Source organism: Alosa sapidissima, chromosome 7, assembly GCF_018492685.1.
Source record: "Alosa sapidissima isolate fAloSap1 chromosome 7, fAloSap1.pri, whole genome shotgun sequence".
Classification (NCBI taxonomy): Eukaryota; Metazoa; Chordata; class Actinopteri; order Clupeiformes; family Clupeidae; genus Alosa; species Alosa sapidissima.
Genome location: NC_055963.1, coordinates 1,057,014 through 1,074,016, shown reverse-complemented (window position 1 = coordinate 1,074,016; position 17,003 = coordinate 1,057,014). Strand labels below are relative to the sequence as shown.

The following is a 17,003-nucleotide window of genomic DNA, read 5'->3' as shown; positions in this document are numbered from 1 at the left end:
AAGCTTTAAAGTGTCTCTTTGCTCTCCTCTGCCCTGGTTTTCTCCAGCCTGTTCTCTCCCATTTCATCTTCCCCGACCTGGCTCCCTTGATATTGCTTTTAATGGAATTATGTCATAAACTAAAACGGTTACATCGCTTGCTTATCTCCCTGGCTGTTCCTCGATCCCGCTGATGTTGGTCTGTTCTCACTGCCTTCAGTAGGTTACCTACTAAACACAGGATTATGACTCTATTAAGTTGCCTAGGTTAACCTACTTCTAGAACTAAACTCAGGATTAGGACTCTATTAAGTTGCCTTCAGTAGGTTACCTACTATAACTAAACACAGGATTATGTACAAGTACAGAGACAACGAAATGCAGTTTGTGTCTAAGCAGTCACTGCAGTTGTGCCTCATATTTATTTGGGATCATCTGTAGATTGTGCTCTTTTGTCTCCTTCGGTCGCATGTGCTTTTATGGGCCTGTGTGACGTGAATTAGTCAAGATCACAGTGTGAGTGCAGAGAGCACATGAACAAAGGAGTGATTATCATATGAAAGTGTGTATGTATGTAGGCCTAAGCATTACAACACAGTGGTGAAGAAATATCTATTTTAGAAATCTCTATATCCAGTCAGATGTGTGGGAGGGTGTGTATGTGTGTGGGGGTGTTAATCATTGTCATGGTACAGTACCTGCTCTGTCATTGGCTAGATCACAGTTCCCTTTTTCAAACCAGTAAACATTTTTAGGCAGGACTCAAGGGAACTGAATCCAGTCTGCAGAAGAAGTGACAGCACAATGGACAAGCTCACTATCTGGACAGGTAAATAACTTTTTAAACTCAGATCCAATAAACAAACGTTTTTCTGAACTCCAGTGCTCCACTGTCTAGCTGCACACTGTTAGCTCAGCGCTAACATCAATAATGTTTGTTCTTTACAGGGCTGGGGCTCCTGCTGTGTCATCTGGGTAAGTTTGTCCTCAGCTGAGATTGAGAATGGGTTTCTATGGCTACGGGGACCTTTAATTTACTTCCCATTTTTACGCAAGTACAGCAAACCTACTGTACTGGTTACACAAGTAAACAGGGGATGAGTGTTCAAGTAAACAGGGGATGTTTGTGGGCAGCCGTGGCTGGATTTTGAGCAGCATGGATGGATTTCTCAGTTGAACTTTGAAAGATTGCTGTTCCAATTTGAAATGGTGTGCAGTGAGCTCTGAGGTAGAGTAAGTCATGCTTGACAGTCACTTGATCTGAATTCTGATGACAACACTCCCACAGCTCAACTTGTCTTGTTACTTTTCTGTTGATGAAGCACTTCAGCATGGCTGTTTTATATTTACCTATTGCAAGATATTGTGTTGGGATTTGTTCAAATAAGCGTTGCCGGTTTGATCCCCGACCAGTAGGAAAAATGTGGGCAGGGGAAGTGCTTGAGCACTGCTCTCCCATGCCCACATCCACAGCTGAAGAGTCCCCGAGCGCCACTGTAGCTCACTGCTCCGGACTAGTGTGTGCTTCACCTCACTGTGTTCACTGTGTGCTCTGTGTGTTCACTAATCACGGATGGGATAAATGCAGAGACCAAATTCCTTGTATACGCAAGTATACTTGGCCTATAAACCTGATTTACGATTTACTGATTTTACATCTTTCTTGTAAACAAAGGTTTGAAATGCAGTTGTTTTGCTCAATTCCAAATAAACTACAAGTCCATAGATTGTGTTGAACTGTGCAGCTAACTCATTGAGAAGTGGTGGCGCTAGCCAGGCTAGCAGCTAACTGTACTCTGTCTGTAATCATGTGAAGCCCCAATGCAAGACTATGATTGGGTTTTAATGGGAAGGTCTCCAGACAGACCTGCAGAGCAAATTCAAATGTGCTAATCGGCTTGTCTGGGTTCACCTAGAATACTCTTCTGTAATCATTCATTATTAGCCTTAATGTTTACTGCAGTGTGACGGATGTGAAACTATTGTCCATTAGGATGTGCAACTGACCTGGTGTGTTATTTCACCAACTGGTCCCAGTACCGACCAGCACCAGGAAAGTACCTCCCAGCAGATGTTGACCCCAACCTCTGCACCCATTTGATCTACGCCTTCTCTGTCATCAATGATGCCAATGAGCTGGCCACCTATGAGTGGAATGATGAGACCCTCTATCAGTCTTTCAATGGACTTAAAACAAGGTGTGTTTTCTTGCACACAAAAAGGAGTCATTTATATGCCTGTGTCCATCCTCTCACTAATGCCACCATGCTCTGCATCTGTTGTACTTTTGAATTCTACCATACAGTAAAATTAAATGGAAAAAATAAATAATGATATTTTGTAAAGGGTAAAAATTCTCTGAAACCACAACGATAAAACTTATTTTTTTTCTAAAAACAGGAATCCCAATTTGAAAACACTTCTAGCTGTTGGTGGATGGAACTTTGGCACAGCAAAGTGAGTTTTTGTCCCTCTTTTCTGATTTTTGTAGATTACACAAATGAAATGCGATCAATAATCTTCCTCAAAATAATGTATCATACAAATCATTGGAACCCAAGATGGAGAATATGCGGTGATAGTGTAGTGGTTAAAGGAAAATTCCGGAATTTAGCACTTTGATTCCCTTTTCTGATTTGTTTTGGATGAACTAGAGTGGTGGACACCGAAATCTTGACTTTTATGACTTGTTTTGAATCGCCTTTACTGCTTCAGAGTGGCTGCCTACAGGCATGCACAAACATGTCCTTAAAGGTCTCATCTCATCGTTTTTTCATTAATTTTGCCATGGTCTCTAGTATTAATGAATGCCCTGTGAGCCGGTTTTGGTGAAAAAAAATGCTCTGCTGCGTCTATTTCATGCTGTTCTAGTTTGGTGGGGAAGGTGGGAGGGGAGGAACGACAGGATTTGCCTCTTGCTCATGAATATTCATGACATGTTAATGACCTCGCCTCTCATTGGCTAACAGTACTGTGACTCTCCCTCCAGTGCGTCCTCATCCGATTCTGCCTGTGCTATGCTCTATGTTCAACTTTACAGTGTTAAAACCTGGCTAAAACTCGAGTCAAAACTGTTTCACAAAATGTCTTCGGAGATACAACTTCATGTGTTTGATCCTAGTATCCGAGTAGGAAGAAGAACCGCTTCCTGATCGTTTGTCGGTGAACGTTGGTTTAATAGAATGGTAACAACTGCATGTCAGCTTAAAATTTATCCTAAAAGAGGTAAACGTTTGTGGCAATCGTCATCTTGCATTCAAGTAATAAACAGTTGGAAACGTTTTAAAATAAAGACCTATTTCTTTACACAGTCAAAAGTCTTTGCAATCTTCCTAGATATTTTACTTCACAACACAGGTTATAAGCACCCTAAATGCAGTTCAGCCACTGACCTAGCCTGCTAATTGTATGCTATCGGAATAGATAGTTATGGTTTGAATTCCATGATACTATCATTGAAAGACCACTTGGTTATAGCTCAATATATATATATATATAGATCTAAATGCAAACACACTTACCTACTTCTAGCTATATTTCGCTGGAATTGCACCAGAATGCCTACAGAAGCAGAGAACGTGTGCTGCAAGACTTCTCCAGTAATGACTATAAACTATGGCTTTGATAGCCTACATTGGCAGAGGTTAGCCTACTCAAGTTGTTTTCAGTCACGTATGACCCTTAGGAAAAACTACTATAGGAATCTTATAGTGAAAGACTACTATAGAAAAACTATAGCAGTTATAGGATATTATAGTTATTAGTAGTACTTCTACAGTATGTCCCAAAACATGTATTCCTATAAGATTACTATAATATTTTGTCCCAAAATTCTACACGATTCCTATACTACTTTTTCATCAGGGGATTGCTCATGTTAGAAAAATGGGCAACACCAGTACCTCTGTTGTCTGTATGACCCTGTACCCAGGATTAGAACCAGTCTGCCTTAACATAATGTACTCCCTTCAAAATGCACTAAACATTCGACTATGACGACTATGACCCCCTGTGAGACAGAAGATATGAAAGGTAAGGTAAACCTCTAGCCTAAAAGGGACAAAAACTGATGCAACTCCTAAAACTAATATACAAAACAGGTCAATTTTCAATAAATAGCTTTATTATATTTACATACATCAGTGGTACTCAAAGTGTGGTCCGCAAGCTCTCTCAAGTGTTCCACAAGTAGATGTGGTAAAATATAATAGATGAGTTGTTTGCAATATTGAGTCAACTTGTATGTACAGTAAATCCAAACAGTTCTGCAACACTCATGTAACCTACAGTATGCCAGTTTAAATCATATGAATCCTCTGACAGCATAAGCATGGTGCAAAGACAATAAGCAAGATGGTTTAGTGAGAAGGCCTATTGTGTAATATACTGTTGAAGTAGGTCTACTGTTTTGTTTTTTTTTGCTAGGTGGTCAGTGATCTTTTTTTTTGTTTAAATTATTATTGTTTAAGTGGTCCTTGGTCTGAAAAAGTTTGAGAAACACTGACAAACAGTAATATTGCAGTATATTAAAATAATGCAAAGACAAAACAAGAACATCCAAACTATGCACAGAATTAACAATGTCCTCTTTTTGCCAGACGATGCAGACATCTGGCCTACAGATCCTTTGTAAGATGGTGCTGGGATTAAAAAGGTCTGAGTTGTTGTTTCGGCTTGTGTTGTCCTGGGTATCCGAAGGGACAACACAAAACACATTCGTTGGCTGTGATGATTCTATTACATTGCTCATTGATTGCGCTGGGCCATAGGTGGAGCTATCAGGTGTTATTGAGGAGATGTCACTTTCATCCTCCTCCTCCTCCTAAACTTCCTTGTATCCTTGTATCCTCTTGATCAACCCGAGGTCTTCTAGCTGGCCTTGGATGAACAGGCTTGATGGGAGTAGAGGTAGCAGGCCCCCATGTCCATGGTGTATCCGAAGTGCTTGTATCAATACTCATACTTTTCATGAAGTATTCTGTTTGGGTACCTAAAGTAAATAAATGTGTATTACTGTCAAGTTACAAGACACTAATAGTACACAGGGCATTCACTATCTCACACAAAACTCTACTGGCACAATGGAAACAAAAAATATTTCAGTGACTGTGGTAAGGTGTATGATGTACTAAGTAGCACAACCACAAAAAGACATTCAGTGATATCAATTCTATGGCACACCCACAAGAAGACATTCAGTGATATCAATTCTATCTGTTATGCAATTCATGGGTTTCATCAGGTCCATTTGCAGGTGTATTAATCAAGCACCATGCAGTCTGCATTCATAATCGAGGTGCTTGATTTTATACACCTGTTAAAAGTGACCTGATGAAACCCATGAATTGACTTTCCCAAACATTGACGAGCACATAAAAACCTGTATTAGCCTACTAGAAAAAGACTTCTAGAAACTAACTAGCACAACAATAAAAGTTAGATCACAAACCTTTGCTTCTAACGTGATGACCTAATGTAGGCTAGAAAGCTGTGTAGCCCAATATGAGGATGTGCTCTGGAAGACATACAAAACACTAAGTAAACAGCAAGTAATCAAACAAAACATCATTGTAGGCCTACAAAGGCCAATGTAATAATGGCAAGAAGACATAAATTAGACTGAAGTGTAAATACCTGGGCTCTAGTGATAGCAACTTAGCCTAATAGTGCACGGGTATTGTGTTTTTGATTTTTCCTGTTTAGACTAGAACAATACCAGTCCAGTTGAGCATAAGATATTGTTGCCAATATTATTATTTGTGGTTTAACGCTTAGGTTAGAAGATTATAGGTTCAACAAGCTAAATCTCTGGGTAGTGTGGTCAGTTTCTTATGAGTGTAGCTACACCAGGCACGTAACTGAAGCATTCCGTTCACGGTATGTACTGCAACAATTAGCTTCCAATAGGCCTAATCAATGGAAGTAGCTACACCTGGCGTGTGGCCTGTAGGCTACATTCAAAATAATAGACCATTCCTCTAATGGATTTTTACCAGAGCCCTTCCTATTAGACATTCTGATTTTACACGTCGCGAACAGAACACTTCAGTTACGTGCCTGGTGTAGCTTCCTGTAATATAGGCTAGCCTAAGCCTAGCTTGTGCCCTTTTCATGCATGCTAAAGTGAAGAATATGAACATGCTATTTTGTAACAGTCGTTAGGTGGAAAAGTTTGTTTGTACTTACAGCCTGTGAGCTAGTGGTCGATCGTCGTGACGTACAGGTCCAGGTTTTCAGAACATAGATCCAAAACCACTTTCTAACTGTAGGCAGGCACAGTGAGAGTGGTCGAAATGATTGGAACACAGAACTAATGTTGCACTAAACTTCGGTAGTGGTGTTCCAACGATAAATTCCAACCATTTCTTCCTCAACTCTTCTTTCTAAGGCAAGACATGCAACATTGATGTGTTATTGCCACAAATAACACAGGCACGAATTTGCTCCGCCATGTTAGCAACTTGCTGTTAGCTCCTACTAGCTGCAGAGAGACAATCACCTGGCCAAAATCTTCCTGTCTTCCTGTGGGCGGTCACAAGCCAAGGTGGGCGAGGCCATGAATAATTGTTTTCCCTGCGGCGTCACAGGGAAGGGCTTTTTCTGATTCGCTTGTTTTTCCGTGTATTTTCTTTCATTGGCTAATGCGGGCAATGGGGGTAGAAGATCATTTTCACGTGCAGCATGCATATGCAACTTGGAGTGAGCTATAGTATTTCGAAAGGAACAAGTATTAAACGGTTTCTCGGTGAATGAGACCTTTAAAACAACCCTTAACGTTCATTTTCAAAACTGTGCAACTTTAAGGAGCTGGGCTAGCATGCAGTGGTAGCGTAGTGGCTAAGGAGCTGGGCTAGCATGCAGTAGTACTGTAGTGGCTAAGGAGCTGGGCTAGCATGCAGTAGTGGCTAGGGAGCTGGGCTAGCATGCAGTAGTGGTGTAGTGGCTAAGGAGCTGGGCTAGCGTGCAGTAGTAGTGTAGTGGCTAAGGAGCTGGGCTAGCGTGCAGTAGTAGCGTAGTGGTTCAGGAGCTGGGTTAGCATGCAGTAGCCAGAAAAGTTCCTAATTCCTGGCTTGCACCATTGTGTCCTTAAGGACAATGGCCCTTGGGATCAGTAAGCTTCCTCAAAATAAGGAAAATGACCCTTGTAATATAATTGACATATGTAAGCCGTTTATCTTTCCCCAGGTTCTCCAGTATGGTCTCAACACCGGCCAACAGGCAGAAATTCATCCAGTCCTCCATCACCTTCCTGCGGAGGCATGTCTTTGATGGGCTGGATTTGGACTGGGAGTACCCGGGGTCCAGGGGCAGCCCACCTGAGGACAAGCAGAGATTCACCCAGCTGTGTAAAGTAGGGGCATTGGGTTTACCCAGCTGTGTAAAGTAGGGACATTGGGTTTACCCAGCTGTGTAATGTAAGGACGTTGGGTTTACCCAGCTGTGTAAAGTAGGGGCGTTGGGTTTATGACTTGCAACAGCACGTGGCATCCTCAAAGAGCTTTAAAGGCAAATAATAAGCCCTAGTTAAAGGAACTCTTCTGGGCTTCTCACGGTGTGTGTGTGTGTGTGTGTGTGTGTGTGTGTGTGTGTATGTATGTGTGTGTGTGTGTTGCTAGGAACTCCTGGAAGCCTATGAAGCGGAGGGAAGAAACACTGGACGTCCACGACTGATGCTGACCGCAGCAGTGGCCGCTGGAAAGGAAACGATCGATGCAGGCTATGAGATCGCTGAAATTTCTAAGTACGCATTTTTTGTCAATGTCAATCTTGGAAGATGTGTGAGATCTATTGGTTTTAGTTATAGCCATTATGTACAGATTTGTTATTAATTACAAATGACTGATGGTTGTGTGGGTCACAGGCACCTGGACTTCATTAGTGTGATGACGTATGACTTCCATGGAACATGGGAGAGTTTCACTGGACATAACAGCCCGTTGTTCAGGGGGTCAAAGGACACTGGAAATCTCATCTACTTCAACACGGTAAAATAACGTTTCTATTATATGACCAGAAAAGACATACATGTAGTTGTAGTCTGGAAAGGAATCCAGAGCCTAGAGCCTAGTCTGCTAGCATACACTAGTAAAGTCTTTGTGAGTCGACAGGTCTTAAAAAAAAATGGAAGTCCGACATTGTTCCCCTCTGTTGTGTTGTCTAGCACTTCAGCATGACGTACTGGAAGGACCAGGGTGTACCTGCGGAGAAGCTCAGGATGGGGTTCCCCACCTACGGCCGAACGTTCCGCCTCTCATCCGCAGACACGGGGGTCGGAGCGCCAGCCAGCGGAGCCGCTTCTTCTGGAACCTACACCCGAGAAGCTGGCTTCTGGTCCTACTATGAGGTGTGTGCGTAAACAGTAAAGAAAACGTTAGATGCAACTTGCCATGCCGTACAGGTTGCACATACCGTAAGTGATGACTAAATAAACATGTCCATGCCGTACAGGTTGCACATACCGTAAGTGATGACTAAATAAACATGTCCATGCCGTACAGTTTGTACATACCGTAAGTGATGACTAAATAAACATGTCCATGCCGTACAGTTTGTACATACCGTAAGTGATGACTAAATAAACATGTCCATGCCGTACAGGTTGCACATACCGTAAGTGATGACTAAATAGTACAGGTTGCACATACCGTAAGTGATGACTAAATAGTACAGGTTGCACATACCGTAAGTGATGACTAAATAGTACAGTTTGCACATACCGTAAGTGATGACTAAGTAAACATGTCCATGCCGTAAGTGATGACTAAATAAACATTGTGACTAAGTAAACATTTCTCATTCCTACATGTCTCTTTCAGATTTGCACTTTCCTCCAAGGCACCAGCATCCAGTGGATTGCAGATCAGAGAGTTCCCTACGCTGTTAAAGGGAGCGAGTGGGTGGGCTTTGACAACCGAGAGAGCTTTGAGACCAAGGTGCCATGTGTACTGCTGCACTGTGTCTACAGCAGGTGTAGTGAGCTGAGTCTAAATAAGCCCAGTGCACAGAGCATTTGACTAACTGGGTTTCATCTCCCTGTGCAGGCCCACTACCTCCATCAGAACGGGTTTGGGGGAGCTATGGTTTGGGCTCTGGACCTAGATGACTTCACTGGGCAGTTCTGTGGACAGGGCAAATACCCACTGATCAGCCACCTAAAAACCCTTCTGATGAACAGCAGTAAGTCCATACAAATGGTGACGTTTGTGCATATTGTTTAGCCTCTTATAACAGTGCTACTTAGGAATGTGTTTTGGACAAGCAATTCTGTCAATCATCAATACTGTAACTTAATCCAGCCTGGAAGAAGGAACGTTTAATTTTAAATGAGTCTGAATTTCAATCAGAATTTGGTTTGATTTCAAATGGGTCTGGATTTAAATCAGAATTAGGTTTGATTTCAAATGTGTCTGAATCATAGACTGTATGAAATAGGTCTGGATATGACTTGGTCATAATGTGGTTTGCATTCCTCAGAGTTGATCCGTTTTTCTTTGTTATGATGCTCAACTGTACTGACATCAGTTAACCAACGGGACACAAACATGTTTACTTCACTGCATAACCAACGGGACACAAACATGTTTACTCCACTGCATAATGCAAAACTAAACAGAAAGTACTCACCTGTGCACCTGTGCAGGACTTACAATCAGTTTCCTCTTTCTCAGCGTCACCTCCTGTCCCACCAAACACTGCTGCTCCGGGGAAACAGACCACAGCCAAACCCATTACCACGACCAATCAGAAAATCACCCCAGAAAAGCCGGATCAGGAGTTCTGCATCGGTAAAGTCGACGGGCTTCATGTCAACCCAAAAGACAGAGGTACCTTCTACCAGTGCACTCACGGCAAGACCTGGCTCCAAAACTGCCCTCCAACCCTGGTCTACAGAGAGTCCTGCAAGTGCTGCGACTGGCCATGAAGTGACCCGCTTTCACACAACCACTGCTCCGATACCTCTGAAGAGTTCTTGTGCATTAGTTAACTTATCTTCAACTTGTCTTCAAATCAGCTAACAAGAAAGGTATTCGCCTTATTCACCCGGTGGCCAGAACGAGGCTAAAGGGTACACTTGCCATTACACCTCAGTCCAGCAGATGGTGGTAATGCACTCCGTTTGTAAACTGCCAAAAAAAGCTCACCGAAAAAGAAGGGTTCACTGGCCTGTTCTTTGGGTTCACTCTGCCTTTGTTTTTGCTTTTTGATTAAATTTAACTGCTTTTGGCTAAAAAGAAATAATGAAAATAGAGAAAAAGAATGCTTAATACTTTATACAAATTATTCCATTATTAAAAGGAAATTACTTTCTGGCTATGAATCCTGTGTTGGGTATTTTTAATCATCAAATGACAATCTTTTCAATTGTATTTTTATTTATTCTCCAAATGGAAAAACTGGAGTTACAAAAATGGATTTGATAATTGGCAGCATTTACTGGACGTAAAACACATTAGAGATGATAGCCAGGTTTGGCGTTTAAAGTAAATGGATATATCCACTGTGCCATTCCACCACCATGTTGAGTATTGCTTTGCAAGAACCTCATCAGATATTAGTCAAGTTCAATTCCAGCATAATCATTTGAAAAAGAAATCCTAGGTACAGACCACAGGAGGACCCACCATGTGTTTCTGTCTAGTGAAGAGCCAACCACAGACAGACTACCAACTGATCATCAAATACTGTCATACAGTAAAAAGACATTAATCATGCAGGGATGTGGTTGTGATGATGTGGCCATAACTGAGAGGACAACACCAGTCTACAGCTCGCTGTGTCTTGTGAGACAGGATCAGGACGCTGAGGTCAGGACGGATAACAGTGGACCCTTAAAGCTCGTGTCCAGAGCTGTGAGGAGATGGGAGATCTCTGATGTCACAGTTTTGGAACAGTTTGATGTAGAACACAACAAGCTCCTCATAGTTCTTAGTGGATATCCTCTCATTCACACCGTGGAACCTGTAGGAGAGAGCAGGGGCCAATGTTGTTTGTTTACATAATAATGAGAGAGCAGGGGCCAATGTTGTTTGTTTACATAATAATGAGAGAGCAGGGGCCAATGTTGTTTGTTTACATAATAATGAGAGAGCAGGGGCCAATGTTGTTTGTTTACATAATAATGAGAGAGCAGGGGCCAATGTTATCTATCTACATAATACAATTCTCTCAACAATTAATACAGAACAATAGGTCATTGTCACCCCCATTTATATTGCATCCGTTTATAATTCCACTCCTAATGGAGCACAAATATTCATAACCCAAAGGCTCCCAGGGAAATCCATGTAGGCCCCTCATATGCCAATGCAATGCCAACTAGACCCTTCTGATAGTTGCTTAAAGGTTGTATCAGCGATTGTGGGGTAACGTCACTTCTGTTGACGTTCAAACAAAACAGAGAGCTAGCTCGCTACTCCCTCCCCCTCCCTCCCGTGCAATTGAAACTCTCCTAAATGCGGATCTCGTCGTTGATTGCTTGGAACGCTATTTATTTTGGTTTTGAGTGGTTGGTAGCACTGTTGCGGTCTATTGTTTTTGTGTACAGATCTCGGAGCCTAGGCTGCCTACAGAGACACATTTTTTTGATGGCCTGCTTATGGGGCGGGCAGCTAGCGGATAGCAATGGATGAGTACAAGTGAATGTTAAAGACCTTATTACCTCTTCGGGTCACCTGGCTTGAACCATGTCGGAGCGAAGCGATAGATATCGTTGGTCAGCTCTGTGTAATGTCTGCTATCCGTGTTTCCCACACAAATTCCTGCAGGTAGAGAGGTAGAGGGGGAGAGAGGTAGGTAGAGGGGGAGAGAGAGAGAGGGAGGTAGAGGGGGAGAGAGGGAGTGAAAGAGAGAATAAGGACCATTCAGAAGTTAATAGCCCAGTATGGGGCCACTTCAAACACACCTCTGCTCTTGTGGACGCACACTCAGTCCACTCCACACGAGCGCGCTGCTATCCAGGGTCAGAGGTCACAGGCGCTCACCTGGAGCGATGGTGACCTGTGGAAACAGCTCCAGCACGGTCTTCTTGATGATCTGGTACCCAAACGCCTTGGCACTGTAGGAGCTCATGGGCAGGGGGTCGAACCCAGTCAGGAGGGAAATCTTCACTCGCTCATCCGCCACCGTGGACTCTATAATGTCCAGCACCTGGACCAAGTGAGAGAGTGCAGCTAACTAGACAACAAAACCAATCTCATCAAATCAAAACCATGAAATCAATCTCTTCTGTCTATTAATCTGTCATCCATCCATCCATCTATTCATTCATTTGCTGAATGCAAACTTTCTATATGCTGCACATAACATTTGGTGTGTACTGTGAACTGCTCTAGTGTGCGTCCACAGATAAGCCCTTTGTACGCTTGACCTCTGACCTCTTTCAAAGTCTGCGCCGAGTGAATGCGGAAGTTGACGATGGCCTCAGCGTAGGAAGGAAGAACATTGACCTGCAGAGCAGAGGAGGCCAAACGGATTCAGCATTCTAGTTCTCTAGAGACTAGAAAAACGTGTAAAACTCCCAATGCGATACAATGGCAACACAGTGCGTTTCACCTTCACGCCAGAATTGAACATGGTGACGGCCGTTGTCGTCCGTACGAAGGCATTCGTGTCGGGGCTTCTCTCCATTACTCTGTATATTCAGACAAAACACAACGTTCATATTCAAACAATATGAGCTCTCTTGTGCGTCCACCATCCTGACCAATGTGGAAGGGCCAAGACCTTGCCAACACTAACACATTATTACACAGCGTGGTGTTTTACAACTCTGTACACATGTAAGGGACACACCCAACACTAACACATTATTACACAGCGTGGTGTTTTACAACTCTGTACACATGTAAGGGACACACCCAACACTAACACATTATTACACAGCGTGGTATTTTACAACTCTGTACACATGTAAGGGACACACCCAACACTAACACATTATTACACAGCATGGTGTGTTGAAAGTTGTTTTTGAACTCTGTACACGTGTAAGAACATGCCCTCTGACCAGCACTCTGGTCCATCTGCGTCCCACTGTTTACTCTGCACATATGACCTTTCATGGCATCAGTTTGGCTGCATGCGTAGGGGCCGGCAGTAGTGGGACTAACCCCTTTGTGTATGGTTGCACAACTTGGTACAAGTGAGATGCATGAGAATTCTACAGTAGTGATCCGATGATACATGAGAAATCTACAGTAGTGATCCGATGATGCATGAGAATTCTACAGTAGTGATCCGATGATGCATGAGAATTCTACAGTAGTGATCCGATGATACAGTAGTAATCTGATTCCTACCTGCTGAGCAGAGGTGTGAACAGCCAGAGATTGGACATGATAAACCTGAGGGGAAGGCCAAACTACCGAGCAACAGAAACATAAAGCAAAGGTCAATGTGTATGAATGTGTGTAAAACCATTATTTCATCTCATAAAACAGTTGCATAACTGGTCCTATTGAAATATATGGCAATTTGGGGAAGACAAGCCGTGGGGCCTTTACACTGTGAGCCAGGTGCTCAAATGTTCCTCGTTCAGGACCTAAGCCAAACAGTCTGGGCATTGGGTTATCTTCTAGCCTGCAACAGGAACACATAGACCAGCATGGCTCTTAGTTCAGCTGATCCTCATTTCAAATCCTCTATAAAGTCAAAAAGTCTGTTGTTGGAGTTTACAGTCATGATTACGATTCTGCTGTGGCATCTAACTGTCTAACCACCAATTTCCAAGTCTAAAAACATGCAGGTCTATGAATTATGAAAAAAGTCTGACACATTTACTCAGTTTTCCACACATTCTTCAAGTCCTCTCTTACCGTTTGACGGCAGCAGCAAGTATGCCAATACTGCCCTCTGCTGGAGGCATGGAGGAGTGTCCAGGAGCGGTGGTGACGCTCAGCTTCACTGTGGCTTGGCCCTTCTCACTGATCCCAATCCTTCACACGCACACGGTCCAGCACAGGTCCACACGCCCACATGTACACACAGACATACGCATATGTAAGTTTAAACACATATACACACAGACATATGCATACGTACGTTTAAACACATAGAAATAATAACACATAGACATATGCACATGTACGTTTAAACACATAGACATATGCATATGTACGTTTAAACACAAACATATGCACATGTACGTTTAAACACATAGAGACAATAACACATAGACATATGCACATGTACGTTTAAACACAGACATATGCACATGTACGTTTAAACACATAGAGACAATAACACATAGACATATGCACATGTACGTTTAAACACAGACATATGCACATGTTCGTTTTAACACAGACATAATAAACTAACTCTGTGTACATGAGCAACAGCAACAGCACAAGAGACAAGCTTTTCCCAATAAGCAGTAAGAGAGCAGAAGCCGAGGGAAGAAATAGGCCAACATATGAGTGTGCTAGCAAGTGCATAAGAAGAAAGCACAGATGGTGTGAGGAGGAGGATGGTGTGAGGAAGAAGGAAGCACAGATGGTGTGAGGAGGAGGATGATGGTGTGAGGAAGACGGCTGCTTTGTTGTACGCACAGGGCGGCAGGTCCGTGCAGGCCGCTGATGATGCCGTCCAGCACGGCGAGGCCCTCGTCCAGCACAAACTCCAGCTGGACGCCGCGCTCCTTCAGCGCGTTCACGATGTTCACCGCACCCTGCAGGCCGTTCACCTGAGACAAGGCCAGGGCAAGCCGGTCAGCCTTACAACCAGACGGATTTAATAGTAGCCTACCGATGTGCAACGTACTCCCACTATACGTGGACCGGACAGGAGTCGGTCAAGTCGGGTGTCATGCAGTGCAGAATCGGTGGTGTGCAGTTAGCCCTGTGTGTTTTTCAGCATATGTGTATGTGGTGTGCAGTTAGCCCTGTGTGTTTTTCAGCATATGTGTATGTGTGCAGTTAGCCCTGTGTGTTTTTCAGCATATGTGTATGTGTGCAGTTAGCCCTGTGTGTTTTTCAGCATATGTATAAGTGTGCAGTTAGCCCTGTGTGTTTTTCAGCATATGTGTAAGTGTGCAGTTAGCCCTGTGTGTTTTTCAGCATATGTATAAGTGTGCAGTTAGCCCTGTGTGTTTTTCAGCATATGTGTATGTGGTGTGCAGTTAGCCCTGTGTGTTTTTCAGCATATGTGTATGTGTGCAGTTAGCCCTGTGTGTTTTTCAGCATATGTGTATGTGTGCAGTTAGCCCTGTGTGTTTTTCAGCATATGTGTATGTGTGCAGTTAGCCCTGTGTGTTTTTCAGCATATGTATAAGTGTGCAGTTAGCCCTGTGTATGTATAAGTGGCTTCCAGTCTCCACAGTATCATCATTTGTCGTTGAGGAGTCACAACAGTATGGCCTCACCTCTTCATCATGTCCGAGACCAACGTAGAATCCCCGTCGCGGCATATAACCCCTCGCTAGAAGGAATTCCAGGGCCTCAAGAATCCCCTACCAGAAAGAAGTCACATGGTCAGGTCAGAGTTTGGGAACAGAAGAATAGCTCATACAGATCAACACAGAATGACCATCAAGAAAACTACAAATGTCTCTGGCTCCCCCACCATGACAGATTGCTTATTATCAATGGTCCCTCGGCCATAGATGAACCCATCAATCTCTTTGGCAGAGAAGGGAGGGGCATCCCAGCCCTCGCTCTCATTGGCTGGCACTACGTCAATGTGGGCAAGCAGCATGTACGGCACCAGAGAGAGGTCGGTCCCGGGCACCCAGAAAAGGTGGCTGTAGTCTCCCACGACTTCATGCAAAACCAGATGTGAGGAAAACAATGTAGGGAACTCTACAGGGGCAGAAAAACACAGCGTGTTCACAAGAATTAAACGCAGGGTCCAGGAAGTCGGCAACGTATGATAAGATGTAACCAAATCATCACTTCATTGCAACACTCTGTAACATGATCAGTATTTTAGCGTGTGCAAGGTGTTCTGAATAAGTCTAGAGGAGGCACCTTTTCTCATCAGCCGATAGAACTCTTCAAGTGCAGTGGTGTTGAGGTTAGTTTCCGAATATGATACGGTGGGGATCCGAATCGCCTCTACAGGAGGCGAGAGAGAAACAGGAGAAAGACACATAATTGCCCAATGCATTAGAACCAGAGAACACGTTGCATTAGAACCAGAGAACACATGTAAGCCGTCAAATTTACGTCGCAGCAAATACAATACAATGTGGTACCAGCACCGTGCTAAAGGCTGTTAAATGCAGGGTCTTCACGTGATTTGAAAGATAACGAGATTGCCTTACATTCCCGGGGATCAGTATTTGCAATCAATACATTTTCTCCAAAATGAATATGTTGTCACTTTGGCCATATTTTGGAAGACGCTTGCACAGCAAACTTAGCCTACCTTTGAAATTGGAAATGAGCCGCTGCCTGTATTCACTGGTTATATTAGGGGAGATATGTTCCGTTTTCTCCCACCGTGCCAGCTTCAACCCAGTATTCACATCTAACGAAATTGTCCTCACCGTAGCCACGAGAATTATGACTGTGAAAACGAACAATAAACTCAAGAAAACAACTTTCAAGAGCCTCGTAATTCGCAGCCTCACGCTTTGGCCTGTCATTTTTCAATTCTGAATGACAGTGAATTGTTTACCAGATAAGCCGGCGCGTCATGATGCACGGGCGCCACCTGCCGCGTTGGAATGGATGTCATCGTCATGGCTTGTTCAAAAGGGTCGCTTGCCTTTTTATAGTTATAATCAGGGTGCGATTTGTAGGGGGGGATGGTGAGGATTTCCCCCCCTCTGGTTTTCCTATCCCTACCTCTGCTAAATTATTTTTTATCGTCGGGGGGGACAACATTTATCCCCCTCTGCCCCTCATATTGATTAATGCTACTTCATATAAGTAAAGCGCTGCAACGTGAGAACAGTCTAGTAGGCTAGCCTACATAATAATCTGACATCAGAAACGCACCGTCACCGTCAGCACTCATGCTGCTGACACAACCTGTCACACAATAACTTAATTTGGCCTTGATCATGCAGGACATTTCAGAAT

The 17,003-nt window shown here is 43.4% G+C and overlaps 2 protein-coding genes across 2 annotated transcripts; one reads left to right on the top strand and one right to left on the bottom strand.

The window, feature by feature from the left end:
- Window positions 1-708: 708 nt before the first annotated feature.
- Window positions 709-10,341, top strand: LOC121714226 (acidic mammalian chitinase-like). The gene is made up of 11 exons (XM_042099497.1): window positions 709-808; window positions 928-954; window positions 1,973-2,177; window positions 2,380-2,436; window positions 7,165-7,330; window positions 7,596-7,720; window positions 7,841-7,964; window positions 8,141-8,323; window positions 8,796-8,912; window positions 9,021-9,156; window positions 9,648-10,341. Exons 1-11 carry the CDS (start codon window positions 784-786, stop codon window positions 9,899-9,901), a joined length of 1,419 nt encoding a protein of 472 aa, XP_041955431.1. The 5' UTR covers window positions 709-783; the 3' UTR covers window positions 9,902-10,341.
- On the bottom strand, window positions 10,332-16,619 carry pm20d1.2 (peptidase M20 domain containing 1, tandem duplicate 2). Its single transcript, XM_042099491.1, has 13 exons — window positions 16,345-16,619; window positions 15,945-16,031; window positions 15,541-15,776; window positions 15,341-15,427; window positions 14,529-14,662; window positions 13,794-13,913; window positions 13,482-13,557; window positions 13,278-13,339; window positions 12,532-12,610; window positions 12,354-12,425; window positions 11,961-12,126; window positions 11,639-11,738; window positions 10,332-10,938 (listed from the first exon to the last, which is right to left on the bottom strand). The coding sequence occupies exons 1-13, from the start codon at window positions 16,562-16,564 to the stop codon at window positions 10,809-10,811; spliced, it is 1,569 nt and encodes a 522-aa protein (XP_041955425.1). The 5' UTR covers window positions 16,565-16,619; the 3' UTR covers window positions 10,332-10,808.
- Between the last annotated feature and the right edge of the window lie 384 nt (window positions 16,620-17,003).